At 43.7% G+C, this 18,674-nt stretch overlaps 1 protein-coding gene and 1 long non-coding RNA gene across 2 annotated transcripts; one reads left to right on the forward strand and one right to left on the reverse strand.

Annotated features, from left to right (window-relative positions):
* The first annotated feature begins 1,600 nt into the window (after positions 1 to 1,600).
* Positions 1,601 to 3,830, forward strand: LOC117866439 (uncharacterized). The gene is made up of 3 exons (XM_034750647.2): positions 1,601 to 1,755; positions 2,422 to 2,503; positions 2,665 to 3,830. The coding sequence occupies exons 1-3, from the start codon at positions 1,744 to 1,746 to the stop codon at positions 3,450 to 3,452; spliced, it is 882 nt and encodes a 293-aa protein (XP_034606538.1). The 5' UTR covers positions 1,601 to 1,743; the 3' UTR covers positions 3,453 to 3,830.
* Positions 3,831 to 7,551: 3,721 nt separating this feature from the next.
* LOC117833990 (uncharacterized) lies at positions 7,552 to 9,389 on the reverse strand. Its single transcript, XR_004635640.2, has 2 exons — positions 8,294 to 9,389; positions 7,552 to 8,212 (listed from the first exon to the last, which is right to left on the reverse strand). It is a non-coding gene; the product is annotated as an uncharacterized lncRNA (long non-coding RNA).
* Positions 9,390 to 18,674: the final 9,285 nt, after the last annotated feature.

Raw genomic sequence — 18,674 nt, forward strand, 5'->3', positions numbered from 1 at the left:
TAAGACACTATCTCATTTATATTCATGGTGAACTGAAGCACACATGATGAAATTGAACAGATGCCCAGCATTTGACTTACCTCAAGGAGCAATTCCTGAGAGGAAGTCCTTTTAATTGTTCGCAAGTTAAAGGCAAATCGTGCATCATGAATTCCCTATGCTTCCAAATCCTAATGTCTTCTCAAGGACCCTGCTGAGGATGGATGTGAAAAGCTTGGTTGCATTGTAGTCGATCATGTCGCACCTAAAATATGCTTATATATAGTCCAGCTTGCCTCTTATATTAATGACGACACACAAGAACAAGGGCCCACATGGGCCGAATCCAAAATAATAATGGGCCAATGTCTAGAGCCCAAATTGGTGACATTACTTTCACATGAAAAAATGTAAAAAAAAACTATTATTCTGTTTGGGAAAAGGATAAAGTTATATTGATATGACAATAGACTGAACTATCCAAGGAAAAAAAATGTTACACTTCTCTTTTCAGAACGATGGTACGTGAATGCAAGTTTTATGTGTACGTTTCCTCTACAAATGATTTGTTAATTATCGTTCCACAAGCAAGGGTAGGTAGTTCATATGCTTCGATCCATACTAAAATAGTTCTTTTTCATTGTCTTTGTGCATGGCCCACGTGGCAAAGAATAGGATTCCATGAGCACACTTTCCTCCGAAACTGTCACTAGCTAACACCAAACTTTTTCCTTTCAAAAGATATAGGGCGAAGCGTGCGTCTAGTTGCACATCTCATTGACTTTCCAGGCTTTTCCAGGCTCTAGCTCTACTTCTACCTGCTACCTTCGTTTCAAACTGTAGGTCGTTTTAACCTTTTTAGATTTATAGATATTATTATACATCTAGACATACACTATATCTTTATACATAATAATATATATGAACTAAAAAATGACCTATAATTTGGAACGGAGGGATAGAATGGAGGAAGTGCAATGCAATTTGTTTAAGGTTCTAAAAAGAGAAATTGCACACTGTCAAGTTTCCCTCCATTAACAAATAACTGCAGTAATTAACATATCAAAGTGGAAACCAAATTAGTAACACAATGAATAAATAACAAATCAATAGCGCCGTAACATAAATACGTTATTTTTACCCAGTCCTATTATTACTTGATGCACGAATGGACAGTTTTACTATCACTTGATGCTGCAATTGACAACTTTCCTAAAACGTAACTTGAAATCTCAGTTAATTGTTCTTGATGGTATCTTTGCATTTACCACTTTGGCCACCTCGAATTATCCAGCTGGATGCACTATTAATTTGCCTGTCATTTCGATTATTACCAGCAATTTTTTTCAGGCCCATATATTTCATGGATCTGCGAACCCCTGACGGCGTATAAATTATTGATCTTCCTTTCACACTGTAGACTAGTTTTATAGTTCAAATTCGTTTTAAAAAGATGTTTTGTAGTTCAAATGTATAGCATCACCCACATGCCCGTAGTTTATACGCGTACACGTGTCCGGAATAAGGTGAGTATTTAACATTTCTGCAGCCATCAAGCATGTCAAAGTGGTGCAGTCAGGGAAAGATGGTTCTCCCTGAACGTGGGCCATGTGTGTGGCCCCTATTTATAAGGCGCCTCACTCTCAGCCCTCTATTCCCTCCTCTTCACACTGCACACAACTCCCTCCCTCTCTCTCTCTCTCTCTCTCTCTCTCTCTCTACATGTGAAAAAACGGAGGATCAGCTCACAGGCTCGCACCAAGCATGGCAGAGAAGGTGATCTTGTTCTCTCTCTACCTCTCGATTTCGATCTCTTGACGTGAGCTCCGCGTTCCACAATTGTGTGTTTGTGTTTCCATGGATCTTCTGATTGTTCATCACTAATAACCTATATTCTGTTCTTCCGTAATTGAATGGAATGGTGGTGAGAGAATATATTCTACAAGTTTCCACACATATGCTTGTCATGCCCATGCCATGCCATATTTCAGAAATCAAACTGTTCAGGAGCATAATTAACTTACCTGAGTGTGGTTGGTGCATTTCAAAATTGCTTTTCTTTCCGATCAAAAAAATGTTTTTCTTTGCAAGAGAATAAACATGTTTTGATGAAAATTGCTCTTATTTGTGTTTCGAAGTGTACAACAAAATTCAATGCTGAATTCATGGGGGGAGAAAAACCTCTGCTATCACTAACTCTGCTGTCCCTGATAATTCGATTCCATTCATGTCTACTGTTACTAATTAACCACAAAAGTGAAAAAACACATTTGCTGAATTTAAGAAAGTTTTGCAAAGCTTCAAGAAGGGTCTAGATGCTTTTACCCCCCTTGCTGTGTGCTAACTGCAATGCCTTTATTGATGCCCTTTATTTTACATTAGTGCTGTAAAAAATAATAGTATTTACCTTAATTACTAATAATAACGCCACTGTCAACACAGATCTCCATGATAATCGTCCTGGTTGACCTTGATTGCCACAAGTGCTACAATAAGATCCGCAAGATTCTATGCCAGCTCCAAGGTAAAAGAAATACTGAAGCCTCGTCAGCGAGATCATTCTTCGTCACTATGGTTTGGAACAGTGTCGAAATTCATGCGAAATTTCAGGGATTCAAAGTTTCAAACATCTCCAGGATGCATGATCGCACAAATTCACTCTTATCCTCTGAGTTGTTATTGCAGACTGCGAGAGGATCCGGACGATCTCCTTCGACGACAAGAGCAAGACGATCACCATCGTCGGGCCGTTTGACCCGCAGAGGCTCGCCTGCAAGCTCCGGTGCAAGGGCGGCAAGGTGATCAGGGACATCCACATCGTGGACAACGGCAGCGGCAGGCCGCCGCAGAAGATGGCGGAGCCGCCGCCGCCGTCCCCACCGCCGATGAAAAACGGCAAGCAGAAACACAAGGGGAAGCCGCCGCCGCCGCCCGCTGCCGACGAGCCACCGCCACCGCAACCTGCACCGGCGCCGGAGCCGGTGCACGAGATGCCACCGCCCCCGTCCCCGGCGCACCATGGTCCACCTGACCGGGAGATGTCGGCGATGGTGCCGGCCTTTGTCGAGGAGAAGCACCCCAAAGCGAAGCCGGCGGAGCTCGAGCCGCCGCCCATGTCGCCGCCGCGGAAAGAGAAGCCGCCGATGGACATGCACATGCCGATGCCCGCATCACCACTTCCGCCACCGCCAGTGAAGGAAAGATCGCCGCCGCTGCTAATGCCGGCGAGGCCGTGTGATCAGCCGCCGGTGGAGTACGTGATCCCGACGGTGGAGATCCCGTCGTGGCCGGCGCCGCCGGTGGGCCCGTGTGGGTGCCCCTGCTGCGCACCGTGCTACCAGGGCTACTACGAGGGGTGCCGGTGCTGCAGCTGCGGCCGGGCGTACGCGCCGGCGCCGGCGGCGTGCGGCGGGTACAGGGGCTGCCGGACCTTCAGCGACGAGGACCCCACGGCGGCGTGCACCGTCATGTGATCTTCAGTGGAGTCTGTCTTAGTAGTAACACAAGTTCTGCACAGTGGCTATACGTCTATTATTGGAGTTCTCACCTTGTGGCTTTGCGTGGATTAAATTGGATTTTCAATGAATTTTGCACAGAATGGGATGAATTCGGAATGGCCATGTTTAACTGATTATGATAGATTCGTGGAAGAAATATAGTTGATTTTTGAGGGAAAGCATGTATAAATCTCAATGTCTCAAATCTGACTGAAGTACTACTGAACACTGAAGATTGATGTGCTACAATGCTCTGCTAGGCTAGCTATGTTGAGTCTGCAAGACAAACAGGATCAGATTCTCTTGCAAAAGTCTGCAATCATGAAAGGAGAAAGATGCTTGTGATTTGTATTCTCTGGACCATTAGCACGATCTAGTCGTAAAAGTCTGCAATCATCAACGTTGTTAACGATTTACATGCATCGAAAACAGAGTCTCAACGTAGAACTCGCCTCTAGTCTCTAGTAGAAGGAAAGCAAGTCTGTAAAACATAGAAAAAAATGAGAGAAAAGTTCATATTCCCTTGTTTTTTTTCTTCATGTTGGGGTCACAGTTCATAAGATTGAGAGCTCCGTTGTGTCCCATGAAAGTAAACTTTCACAAATGTGGCCGGAGGAATCGTGTGCTGTCCTGTGAGGCTGAGAAGAACAGAGCACAGCATAGACAAAGTGCCTCAATCATAGCTGTTCGATTCTCAGAGGATCTGGCGGTACCAAAACATAGAAAGAAGCCACACACAACACATCATTGATATGCTTGAGCTTTAACAAGATCTTTAACAGCTTGAGCTTCTCCTCGAATCAATGTTTCGGCCGGTCCGGTAGGTAGAAAGTCTTTGACAACAAGTGTCAGCTTTAAACATTGTGGAAAAGCAGTTACTGTGTTTGCGTAATCAACCATATAACAATTGCATCAATACTGTTCAGTACAAAAGGAAAAAAAAACTTAAAATAAAATGAGAAGATACAGAACTACCAGTCCGTACTGAACTTCCAGTCACTTTAGCTTATTGAAATTCTGCTCGCTCAAGAAAAAAGCTCCGGAGAATTACATCATTAAGTAAAATATCTTAGCAGTGATGAAAGAGCGAGCTTGTACAGTAACACTGGAATCGGCATTGTTCTTCCAGTTTTTCTTTCTCCGCTGATTGCCACAAAGTGTCCACTCACTGATTCTCTCTTGGGGGTTTAAAAACACAAGCAATGGTTCAAGTTCAGCAAGAAATTTCCAGATCCCTGAATCTGCTCGAGATTCTTGCAGGCAGCTGTCGATACAAAGCAGGAGAACGCAAAAAATATGCCCCTCGTAATAACTAGGTGAACAAGTAACCATACTTCTCTATGCTTCCCAAGCCTATGACCGTTATCATGCTCTCGGACCAAATCGGGAATGGAAATAACATTTGTGGCGAAAAACAAACAGCTCGCATAGGTTTAGCTCCTTGCATGGCGTTTTGGTTGTATTGTGCCCTCAGACATGGCTTTATAGCATGGTGTAAACAAGAGCAATGTTGCCTACCTATCTATAGTATATCTAGACCGTATACAGAAAGAGATACTTTGCATTGGACCCTCTTATAAAATGAAAAGAGCTCTAAAAAAATGCTCTAACAAAAAAGAAAAAGAAAAAGAAAGAAGAGTTGCACAGTTTTCATTTGATCCTGACGTGCCTTGTCAACCTCTTCTTGCTGTACTAACTGGTATTACGCAGTGGGGATGCTATAAGTTTACTCGAGTTTTCTGTGAGTTTTCATGGATTACATTGGATTCAGATTTTGTACAGACTGAGAGATGAATGGATTGGGCATGGGAAGGAGTTTAAGAATCGATTACGATTATTGTTGACATTTAAATAATTAAACTACAGCGAGTCGTTAACATCTTCTCCTCAACATGATGTTTAATTTCGACTGGTTGGTAATCAACCAACATGATGTCTTTGACAACAAGGATCTTATTTAAATATTGTGGAAAACCAGTTACTGTGCTTGCGTAATCAACCCTATAACAATTGCATCAATATAATAGTTCATTACAAATTATTAAAAGGACAAAGTGAACTAAGACGAGAATATATCCAACTGCCAGTGTCGTTACTCAACTTTGATATGTTGAAGACTTTGTTAACTGAACGGCGTAATTCTCCGGAGCTTTTTTTAGCGAACATATTTCATTCACCCAAGCTAAAGAGCCCGTTCGGCAGCCAGCTGCCTGGCTGCACTGCTGGCTTCAGCTGCAAGCGGCGGTAGAAGCAGCTGGCCACCGCTGCTTGCTGCTACTAGGATTCTTGCGGCTGTTTTTCCTACTGCTGCGCTGCTACATTTCAAATTCAAATTTGTTACGGTGAAAGGAGCAAATAAATTTAATTTTTTAGCGCAAACTTAACCTATTGCATCGAAGCTACTGTACACAATAAGTCACACACTAGAATAACATATTGCGCACCAATTGATTACATACAACATACAACACAAACATACACACATACGCATACATCTACATCAAAGAGATTCCTGCCGCGATCCAATCTCGTACACTGGTCACATCAGGAGTAGCATTTACTGCGACCCATGCGGACACCCCGTAGTCCGGAGTTTGCGCCGTGTTCGAACCTGCAGTACTTGCATCGGCACGGTCCAGCAAATAATTGTAGAGTGCGAAGCAAGCAATAATGATCTTCGTTTGCCTCTCTCGATCATAGAATGGAACTTGCCACAAAATATGCCACCTGGATTTGAGCACGCCAAAAGCTCATTCGACAACATTGCGAAGACTGGAATGGTGGAAGTTGAATTTCTCCTCCAAACTTTCAGCCGCTCTTTTGCTGAATTCCTCCAAATGGTACCTGGTACTTCGATATGGCCCCAGATAGCCTTCACGAACTGCGTAACCAAAGTCCACCAAATAATATCTTTCTACAGAACATCAAACATATTCACCATTAGTGCACCACTTTTACAATTGTTGCGTCATGTGCGTAATTAGGCAAGTACCATACCTAGAGGTGGATGCGGGTAGTTTGGTGTCCCTGTACACTCCCACAACACCGACATGTCATGACTGGACCCTGCCGTCCCCGCTCCTACATACGTGAACCGCATGTCCATATCCACTATCGCTAACACATTAAAGTTTGTCCACCCTTTTCTATTAATGAAATCCAAACGGGACTCACGCCCGACCTGTACGGGAACATGGGTTCCATCTAGAGCACCTATACACCCATCAAAGAACGATGCATATTGGTTCAGCCTATGATTAACCTTGGAGTACGCAGAATCCGTTGGAGCGATTACCGTCTGGGCAAATGAAAACATTACATCTGCCACATGCGCCATCTTCCTACTAACTGTGTCCAAACTCCGCTCAAATCTATCTCTAATTTGACGAGAAGCCTGTTGTGTCGCACAAGCCCAGACCAACATACCTAAAGCCTCAATAGATTCTACCCCTTGTGACGATTGCAACCCATGATTATTAACCAAGATGTCATGCAACTGAAGGAACGCGTCGGGATACATAAGAAAATTGTCGTAGCACCTCCAGCTTTTCCGCATATTGAGCTCGACCCATTGCCGTCCGGTCATGCGTGGCACCTCCACTGGCGGGTTCACCACAGGAGGTGGACTTCTGTTCACGGCAACATATGCTGCTACAGCTGCTGCTACACTCACCAGCTGGTACACGATGGAGCTGGAATCACTATCGGTGTCACTGTTTGATTTCTCAGCACTACTCATACTTGAATGAACCTGTGCATGCACAAACGGAGGGGGATCAATCAGCAAAGCCTACACATTACTTGTTGCACCACAATTTACATATGAATTTGTTTCAAACCTGTCAAGCGTCCTCGCTTTCCTTCAGGATTGGCAAGCATCCTCCCTTTCCTTCAGGTTCACCGGACAAGTAACCAATCCTCCTCCTGGGACTCCTGCTGAGGGCCTCCAATGGCCTGCCCACCTTCCTGTTCACGGCACAATGACAACAAACATCAAAATTCCTTATCACGGTTAAGACAAGCGTTGTGACACAAGTAAAAAAAAGTAGTCATGTAGTACAGATCATGGGCGACATTGAACTTGAAAAAAATTTAACTTACAGTACAACACAATGTTCATGGCACAGGACACGTTACATAAGCAAACATTATTGTTTCAACCCATTAGTACACATCACTAGAATAAAACAAACTCATGCCACAATCACTCTACTTGTTCTCCCTGTCCCAGTTGAATTGGATCCAATTCCAATTCAGTCGGCCCTCTTTCATTTTCATCTTCGTGAAGGCCCTCCGATACACTGCATTCTTACATAAATAAAGTGCCTGACAATACAGCTCAGACCCCTCCTCGATATCTTCTTCTATAAGCTGCATTGCACGGTCCAGTTCCTCCTGCTCATGGTCGCCACATTTTTGGCTCCTCGTTGCCACTGTTTCAGAAAGTTCTCTGATATAGTCCTCCAAGCTGCCACTTTTCTTTTTTGGAGGACTGTCAACAGACATTTCCCGGGTTGGCCTTTTGGACAAGTTACGAGCACTACTAGCAGCCATGGGGTCCAGGTAGAAGTCATGTGCATCGTCCTCAGTCCCCATGCTAGGTGTCGCCTCATGAATACCTCCTGCCGGCAGCAAGGTGCCCCTGTCTTGGGTGGTGTTGCCAAATAACGTGTACAATTCATCGAGGAATGGGAGTGGCTTAGCAAAACTTGTCTGAGCAGCACCGGCACTGGTTTCTTGCAATGATGAACAATACATGTCAGTAACAAAACTATGTTGGTATACATAACATGAGCAACATGAGTAAAAGGATGTACCCCTTCATCGGCATCCCAAAAGCTGGAATCAGCAGGAACGCCACCAGTTTCTTTGTCACGGCCTAAACCAGATTGGACTTGCAAGTCCTTCCAGCTTGTGAATGGTCTCCGCATGGCGTTCAGCTTGTTCTGCAGCTGCTTGCTGCCCAAATATAGACCAGTCTGTTGTTTGAAGTTGCGGTACACGTGCTGCCATCCCAACTTAGTGAGGCACCTGTTGCCCCAATTGAATTGGTTCTTCTCAGCAATGCAAAGATCTAGCAATGTTTTCGTTGTGGCCTCATCCTAGTTGGCACGGCTGCAAGCCATCTAAGTAGACAACAACTGCAATTATATTGCAACAAGGAAAGGAACAGTAAGAGGCATACAAGTAAACAATAAGAACAGTAATGGATATGTTGCTTGCCTTAGCAGCTGTCTTGGCATGTTTGTGATGGAAACTGTACGGACAGACCAGTGGGCGAGAGCACGAAGAAGTGGACGATGATGCCAGTGTGGGCACCGTTGGTAGTTCATCGCGGGTGGGCTGCTACTAGGCTTGTAGCAGACGTTTGGAGAGGTGAAAAAAAAATAGACAAATTACTTATGTTGAGTGTGTTGTATAAATGTTTGCATATTTCAGAGGAAGAACATGCTGCAAGCATAATGCACACAAGTGCTAACTTCATGAACATGGACAGTAGCATGCTAAGTTTGAACCAACTCGAATTATAGCAGCAATTTGAATGAATCACAGGACAACAGAAGAAATAAGACATGCACATGTGGGCTAATAATCAAAGGAGACGACATGCCGAGCCCGAGGGCGACAGGATCAGAGCAAGATGGGTGTAGCTGTGAAGGGAGGGTTTAGCCAGGGGAGGTGAAACACAACACAAAGTAAACAGTTAAACGAAGCTACTCCAATAGTATGATAAGCTTGCTGCCTACATGTAATGCATCAATCTGTAAGCTAATAAATTAATAAGCGTCTTGGCAGGTAAGTATGTTGTCATCTTGTGCGCAAAGTGCAAGGGAACGGTACCGTAATTTTGTTCAAGCAATCAGTGCCCTCTGTGAGCCTGCGGCTAGTTGACTACCAATCAGGAAATTTTGTTCAAGCAATCAGTGCCCTCTGTGAGCCTGCGGCTAGTTGACTACTAATCATGAATCCGAAAAGATTGGACAAAGAAATTAGCATAAACACGGAATTAGCATCAATTTTGTTGTGTGTGTGTGGGTGGGGGGGGGGGGGGGACAGAAGCACCCCTATAGCTACCAAAAATGGTGCAGAAGGCGTACTTGGATGTAGATGGTGCGCTTCGTCAGGGGATGGCGGCGGCACAGCTTGGATGCGGCGGATGGTGGAGCTGGGTGACCTCCTCCAGCTCTAGTTGGCAGGCAGCCGGGGGGTGGGGGGGGGGGAGAGGAGGGCACGGTGAAGGCCGCGGCGGCGGAGCGCCCGGATCCCAGCTACCGTGCTGGGCGGTGACCATGATCCCTGGCAGCTGCGTTCGCCCCCGGTGCCGCGGTGTTGCGGTGGGGCCGAATAGTCCGCTGCCGGCGCGGAAGAGGCCTCCCGTGGTGGATCTACCCGATTTGTGCCGCTTGACCGATGGAGGGAGGCGGCCGCCGGGGATGGAGAAAGGAGGGACCGACGGCGGCGGCGAGCGGGCGAGCGCGACAGAGCAGGCGAGACGAGGGAGCGATGGCGGTGGAGAGCGGGCGAGCGCGAGAGAGTGGGCAAGATTTGGGAGCGACGGCGGCGTAGAGCGGCCAAGCGTGAGGGAGCGGGTGAGGCGACGGACCAACGGCGGCGCAGAGCGGGTGAGAGCGAGGGAGCGGGCGAGCGGAGGGAGCGACGGCAGCGGATCGGGGGCGAGAGTGAGCGACCGGACGAGAGCGAGGCGAATGGATAAGGACGGGCGGCGAGAGGAAGCAAAAATGGCGCGTCTCGCGTCGGTTCCAGCAGCCGATCGAACGGCTTATACTGGACCAGCTGAACGGCTGGGCTGAATTTCAGCCCATCCGAACGGGCTGAAAGTCATAGACGCCTTTCCATTATCATACTGTAGAAGCAATGACAGAGTGAGCTGTGCTAGAGCACTGGAATAAGCAAATGTTCTTTGAGCTTTTTCTTTCTCAGTTGATTGCCAAGCGTCCATTTACTGATTCTTTGATTCTCTCTTTTGGGTCTAAAAATACACAGAGTCCTAAGTTGCTTACAGCTTAGATTAACAACGCAACAGCATAAAGTGGAGGCTGTGGCTCAGCCCGAAGCTTCCAACGAGCTAAGGATCCATCAGATTCCTGCTAGCAATTTTAGCCACGCAAGAGCACCTACATAAAAAGCCCCTCCAAACCACATCCACAAGCACTCATACTTCCCTATGCTTCCTAAGCCTATAACCATTGTGTTTCCTGTACCAAGTCGGCAATGGAAACAACATGTGTGGCGAGAAGCAAACAACTCGCACAGGTTTAGCCTTCGTTTTATGGTGTTGTGGTTTTATTGTGCTGCACACGTCTGACTGAAGAATCAGAGAACGTTCGAAGACAGAGCAAATCTCAAATGATGGATATTAATCAAAAAATGAACCATCAATGGAAAATGTCCAATTTTAGAACTCCAACTGTCGTATGTAAGCAGACTGCGGTATAACTGTTGTTAGCGATTTACATGCAGCAAAGGCAGTCTCAACATGGAACACGCCCTCTAGTCTCTTGGAAGGAATCCAAAACTGTAAAATAAGCCAAAAAAAAAAGTTGAAATCCCTTGTAATTTTTTAGGTTACACCTACAGCTCATAAGATTCAAATCTGTGTCCCATCAAAATAAACTAGCTACCACAAAGCAGAGGACCTGATGATGCCAAAATGAGGAATGAGGCGATAAGCTTATTAACAAGATCTCTAACAATTTCTCCTGAACTTGACGTTAGTGCCGGTAGGCAGAAAGTTTATGACAGCCAGAATTTGGCTATTTAGAATAGGTGTCGTGCTGTAAATAATGTGGACGGCCGAATACTTCGTTTGCATAATCAACCACATTATCATTTCATTAACAGTCCTCAGTGACACGAAGATGCTTGGTGGCTTGCTGCTCGTCACGAGGCAAAAGACCAACCAATCTTGCTCCTCCAAACTTCATGTATAAGAAGCTATAATTCCCTATGCTTCCCATGCTTATGATCATTGTGCTCTCTCAGACCAAGCTGACAATGCATGGGAATACCATTGCATGGTGTCAAACAAACAAACAATTCACATAGATTAAGCTTTCTTGCATGGGCGTTATCTGGTTTTATTGTGATGCAGACATGGTTTTCTTCCTTGTGTAGACAAGAGGAATGTTGCCAGCCTACACCTCTAGCACCTAGACCGTTTGCAGAAAGAGAGTACATATGGAACCCTGCTACCATTGTTGGGGCTCTTATGTAGCTTCCGTGTGCTGGATAAGCAACATAATTTTAAAGCCCATTAGGCCCAACTTATAGATAAATAAATTCAACATTTCAGAGGATTACATTCAACTTTGCGGAAGATTACATTCAACATTTTTCTGAGAAAATAGATCAACATTTTGTAAAGAAAATACTACATTCAACATTTTTACCTGCCTACTTCAACATTTTGGCAAACTGGATTCAACATTTTTTTCAAAGAAGATTCAACATTTTCGGTGTTTCTTTTTTCTTCTTCAACCTCTGACCTTTTGGATTGTGCACGGACTTGCATTGCAGAGGCTAATCAGTGACTTTGTTGGTGCTCTATTCCATTCAGATCCAGAAACAGGGTAGCAAACCACACATATCCTTGATATGCTTCTCAACCATATCTTCACATCTTTTCCTAATCTTGATGCCATGACTAAGACACCTAGGTACAGTGTCTTTTAGAACAAGCAGTTGTCAAGTGAGCACAGATGCAGCTTCGTAGATAGTGGGAACAGCCAGTTCTGTATACTAGCTACACTGCTGTAACTGCCATCTCCCTTTGAAAAAGCTTTGTTCCCTGGCTCCCTGCTGCTTTCAAACTATCCATACAACTGATTTTCTCTTTCAGGTCAAAATAACGCAGTGGTAAGTTGCTGATAGATTGTAATCATAACTTAATCTCGCTACAAAGCGAATGTTGGAATTACATCATTAAGTGAAATACCTTAGCAGTGATGAAAGAGCGAGCTTGTACTGTAACACTGGAATCGGCATTGTTCTTCGAGTTTTTCTTTCTCGGCTGAATGCCAAAAGCGTATACTCTTTGATTCTCTCTTTTGGGTTTAAAAACACAAGGAGTTGTGTGTGCTCTGCAAGAAATTTCCACATCCCTGAATCTGCTCGAGAGTCGATACCAACAAGCAGGAGAACGCACAAAACATGCCCCTCGTAACTAGGTGAACAAGTAACCATGCTTCTCTGTGCTTCCCAAGCCTATGAGGCTATGACCGTTATCATGCTCTCGGACCAAGTCGGGAATGGAAATAACATGTGTGGCGATAAACAATCTGCCCGCATAGGTTTAGCTCCTTTCATGGCACATTTTGGTTTTATTGTGCTCTCAGACATGGCTTTATAGCATGGTGTAAACAAGAGCAATGTTGCCTACCTACCTGTATCTAGACCGTATACAGGAAGAGATGCTTTGCATATATTGGACCCTCTTATAAAATGAAAAGAAAAAATGAATGCTCTCAAACAAAAAACAAAAAGAAAGAAGACTTGTACAGTTTTCATTTGACCCTGACGTGCCGGCCTTTCCAACATCTTCTAGTTGTAGTAACTGGTATTACACAGTGGGGATGCTATATATTTACTCGAGTTTTGTGTGAGTTTTCATGGATTACATTGTATTCAGATTTTGCACAGACTCAGAGATGAATGTGGATTCGCCATGGGTTTAGGGTTATCCATGAAAATTCACAGAAAACTCGAGTAAACATAAAGAGACATGAATGGATTGGGCATGGATTATTTTGCATCGATTAGGATTATTTATTATTGTTTACGTTTAAATAATTAAACTAAAGCAAGTCTTTAACAGATTCTCCTCAATTGATGTTTCAGCCGGTAGGTAGAAAGTCTTTGACAACAAGGATCTGACTGTGTTATGGAAAACCAGTAACTGTGTTTGGGTAATCAACCATATAACAATTGCATCAGTAGTTTACTACAAAAGGACGAAGTCAAAATAAAACGAGAATATATTGAACAACCAGTGCGTACTCAACTTTCAGATGCTAAAGATTTTGTTAACTGAAATAGTGTAATTCTCCGGACCTTTTTTTTCTTTAGCGAACATATTTCATTCACCCAAGCTAAAGTGTAAAGTCACAGACGCCTTTGCATTATCATACTGCATTAGCAAGGACAGAGTGAGCTGTGCTAGAACACTGGAACGGGCATTGTTCTTTGAGCTTTTTCTTTCTCAACTGATTGCCAAGCGTCCATTTACTTTCTCCGATTCTCTCTTTTTTGTTTGAAAACACACACAGTGGTAAGTTGCTTACAGCGTAGACGAACAACGCAACAGCATAAAGTGGAGGCTATGGGTCATCAGCAGCCAGAAACTTCATCCACGAGCACTACTCATACTTCCTTATGCTTCCTAAGCCTATAACTATTGTGCTCTTGTACCAAGTTGGCAATGGAAAAACAACATGTGTGGCGAGAAACAAACAACCCGCGCAGATTTAGCTTCCATGTATGGTGCTGTGGTTTTATTGTGCCGCAGATGTCAAAAAAAGGAAAAGAAAAGGCGCTGCACACGTCTGACTGAAAAAAAATCAGAGAACGTTGGAAGGCAGAGAAAATCTCAAACGATGGATATTAATCCCAAAATGAACCATCAATGACAAATATCCAATTTTAGAACTCCAACTGTCATATGTAAGCAGACTGCGGTGTAACTTTTGTTAGCGATTTACATGCAGCATCAAAGTCAGTGTCTAGACATAGAACACGCCCTCTAGTCTCTTGGATGGAATCCAAGACTGTAAGATAAGCAAAAAAGAAAAGTTGAAATCCCTTGTAATTTTTCAGGCTAAACCAACAGTTCATAAGATTCAGGGCTCTGTGTCCCATGAAAATAAACTAGCAACCACAGAGGATCAGGCGATGCCAAAATGGAGAAAGAGGCGATAAGCCTTTCAACAAGATCTTCAACAGTTTCTCCTGAACTTGCCGGTAGGTAGAAAGTTTCGTTCATTGAATTTTTGGCGGCTCGCGGCGCAAAAATGAACTGCGTGCTTGTGGTAGTGCTGCGGCGCGCCCCATGTTCGGCCACGGATCAAAAATTTGCGCAACTTCGGCGCATGAGTTGTGGAATGGTGTGGCGTAGTGTGGTAGCAAACCAAACACTCCCTTATTTTGAGGCAAGGGCACCAACCAAATATGATCCTCCAAAGTTCATGTATAAGAAACTATGCTTCCCTGTGCTTCCCATGCTTATGATGATTGTCCTCTCTCAGACCAAGTCGACAATGGGAATATCGTGTTTGATGTATGGCGCCAAACAAACAATTCTTGCATGGGCGTTCTCTGGTTTTATTGTGATGCAGAGTTGCAGACATGGATTTCTTGCATGTGTATAGACCAGAGGAATGAATGTTGCCTACCTACACCGTACCTCAGGCACCACCCCATGGACCTAATCTTCACTTTGCAAGAAATTTTGGGCCCAATAAGGCCCATGTGGGTGATCTAAATCAGGCTCAATCTCAAACCTTGCAGGTAGCTTTACATAATTCATAGTCCTCTCCAAAAAAAAAAAAAGCTTTACATATCCAGATGCTGTAGTTTTGAGCCGCCAAAATAGTTCACCCATTTATATATTTTGTGAACTGAATTACAAAATGCCTTTGCAATTTTTGCATTATGCATATTGTACGAGCTATGGAATCTGGAACTGTACTGTAATGCTGGAAGTGGCATCTCTTTTTGAGATTCTCTCTCAGATGGTTGCCAATCATCCATTCAACTGAGTTATTCTTTTTAATAAAAGTACGATTTTAGCATTGTGAGTTGATAAAAGCTGACAAGAATTGTTTAATCACATAAAGTGGTGGCAGGAATTCACCCTGTAGCTTCCAAAAAGGACAAGAGATCCTAATCAAATGACAACTTGCGGAAGCTTCCTACAGGAGAACAAGACGACCTGACTGTCAATTTGTTCCTTTTAAATATAGTACGACAACTGACAAGGTCCAACCAAAGTGCTTTTGGTTTGTATTCACTCGGCCATTAGTAAAAGCTAGACTGGCCTCATGCACACGCCTGAAAGAAAAAAACAGAGAGCGTTGGAAAGGCAGAGCAAATCTCAAACGTCGAATAATCCAAAAAATGATCCATCCATGACAAATGTCCAATTTAAAACACCAGCCGTCCAATAGTAAGCACTCTGCAGTGTGAACATACAAAGACGCCATAGTTTTATTCTCTATGATCAGGACTAACAAAGCCAAGTAATAAACTGGCAAAAGGCTCAAGGAATCATATGCTCTTCTGTGAGGTGCAGGCAGAGGCTAGTGCCTCAATCATAGCTTTTCGACTGTGCCCGGACTTGCAGATGCAAATCAGTGACTTTGATGGTACTCTTCACTTACATGTGACATAATTTTGGGCCCAATAAGGCCCATGTGGGTGATCTAAATCAGGCTCAAGCTCAAACATTGCAGGTAGCTTTACATAATTCCTAGTCCTCTAAAAAAACAAAGCTTTACATATCCAGATGCTTGGTGGCTTGCTGCTCGTCACTATTTTGAGACAAAGGGACCAACCAATCTTGCTCCTCCAAACTTCATGTATAAGAAGCTATAATTCCCTATGCTTCCCATGCTTATGATCATTGTGCTCTCTCAGACCAAGTTGACAATGCATGGGATGCCATTGTATGGTGTCAAACAAACAATGCAGGAGAAATGGTTGGAGCTCAGCAAGAAATTTCCAAATCCCTGAACTTGCTCGAGATTCTTGCAGAGAACCAGTGGTACCAAGCAGGAGAACGCACAAAACATGCCCCTCGTAACTAGGTGAACAAGTAACCATGCTTCTCTATGCTTCCCAAGCCTATGACCGTTATCACGCTCTCGGACCAAGTCGGGAATGGAAATAACATGTGTGGCGATAAACAATCTGCTCGCATAGGTTTTTTAGCTCCTTTCATGGCACATTTTGGTTTTATTGTGCACTCAGACATGGCTTTTATAGCATGGTGTAAACAAGAGCAATGTTGCCTACTTACCTCTAGTATATCTAGACCGTATACAGAAGGAGCGATACTTTGCATTGGACCCTCTTACAAAATGAAAAGAACAAAAAAAATGCTCTCAAACAAAAAGGAAAAAGAAAGAAGAGTTGCACGGTTTTCATTGGATCCTGACGTGCCTTGTCAACCTCTTCTTGTTGTACTAACTGGTATTACACAGTGGGGATGCTATAAGTTTACTCGAGTTTTCTGTGAATTTTCATGGATTACATTGGATTTAGATTTTGCACAGACTGAGAGATGAATTGGTTGGGCATGGGAAGGAGATTAAGAATCGATTACGATTATTGTTGACATTTAAATAATTAAACTACAACGAGTCGTTAACATCTTCTCCTCAACATGATGTTTCGACTGGTTGTTAATCAACCAACATGATGTCTTTTTTTTTGAGGAAACAGGAGGGGTTGGGAACCCTACTGATTATAAATATATTAAATAACAAAGAGAATCCTAAGAGAATAGTTCAAAGAAAACCAGGGGGTGGGGGCGAAAGAGGAAAGCAGAAGAAAAAACAAATAACAAGTGGTGCAGCCACATTTCCATTTGCTGCAGTAACCTAGTCCTACCCCTATGTAGAAGATCGGTGAACTCAGAGATGAACTTTCCTCTGCATAGATGGGGTGATGGGTCAACATTGTTGAACATCCAATTATTCCTAGTTGTCCAGATGCTCCATGCCATTAAGATAATTATTTCCATAAAAAAGGGCACTCCCAATTTTGCCTTTATTTGTGCAATGATGTTCCAGATTGTTCTGGTTGGGACGTATGTGACACCAATTGTGTTCCAACATGCTTTGGTGAAGTTGCATAGGAAGAAGAGGTGATTTACAGTTTCCGGACGTTGCAAGATGCATAGTTCGCAAGAAAATGAGTCAAAGTCCATGTGTTTCCTTCTTAGTATATCCCTTATGCATAGTCGGTCTTTGAGTAGTAACTAGAAAAAACCTTGTGCTTCATCTGACATCAGGAAATCCAAAGCCACCGGAAAGATGGGTGGATAGCCCGTTGGCCTATATATAATGGCTTTGTAGGCTCTGTTCGTTGAGTAGGATGCGACCCCCAAATGTAAGACCATTTATCCATTTGGGGCTCCGTGGTTACATCGGTAATATGCTGTTGCAGGGCAATAAGCTGATCATGTGCTTGTGTTGAAAGAGGCAAACTGAAGTTTTGGATAAAATGTGATTTCCCCAGGGTTGCTCTGTAGGTGCTATTGCAATTTACGGCGAAGGAATAAAGCTCAGGGAAGGCTTGACTCGGTATTATTCCATTCCATAGGTCCTTCCAGAATAAGATGTGGATCCATCTGCGACTGAGACTGTTGCAATACCTTTGTACTTATCTAGCAGCTTGACAATGTCCCTCCACCAAAATGATCATTTATTCTGTTGTCCCAGTAGCTTGTAGTTATTGTAGTAATTTTCCCAAACTAACTTGACCCACGGGGTATCTGCTTTACTGAAGAATTTATGTAAAAATTTGAGCAGAAGGGCTTCATTATACCCAGGCCTCCATTTTCCTTTGGAAGGCAGACCATCGGCCAGGCTGCCTTGGATGGTTTTTTGGAGCTCAAGTCTGATCCTCTCCATAGATAATATTTCCTGTATTTGTCCAACTGCCTTATGACCCCTTTGTGTAGTTTTAGAGTAGAGGAATAAAAGACAGCAGACGATGATAGCACTGAGTTGACCATTTTTAATTTCCCTCCCTGGCTAAGGAACAAGGACATCAAGTTTAGTCTTGCCTCAACTTTCTATATCAGTGGGAGGAAGTGTTCCATTTTTGGTTTGGTACCCAATGGCAAACCTAGATATGTAAAGGGAAGGGAACCTTGTTGGCAGTCAAAAGTTGCAGCTAGATTTTGCAACCTCTCGTCCCAAATATTTAGGGGCATCATGACTGATTTTGAGTAGTTGACTTTTAGCCTTGTTGATGCAGCAAAAGTATGAAGCATTTCTTTTAGAAGCATTAGCTGTCTGGGGCAGGCTTCCATGATCAGTAGGGTGTTGTCCGTGTATTGCACAATGGGGAAGTCTGTCCCTACCCTCTCATGGGTAGTGGTAGATTAAGGTTCCCCTGATCCTTTTCATAGTTTATGATTGTTTGCAAGAGGTCTGCTGCTAAGATAAATAGTAG

The sequence above is a fragment of the Setaria viridis genome, chromosome 8, assembly GCF_005286985.2.
Source record: "Setaria viridis chromosome 8, Setaria_viridis_v4.0, whole genome shotgun sequence".
In the NCBI taxonomy this organism is placed as follows: Eukaryota; Viridiplantae; Streptophyta; class Magnoliopsida; order Poales; family Poaceae; genus Setaria; species Setaria viridis.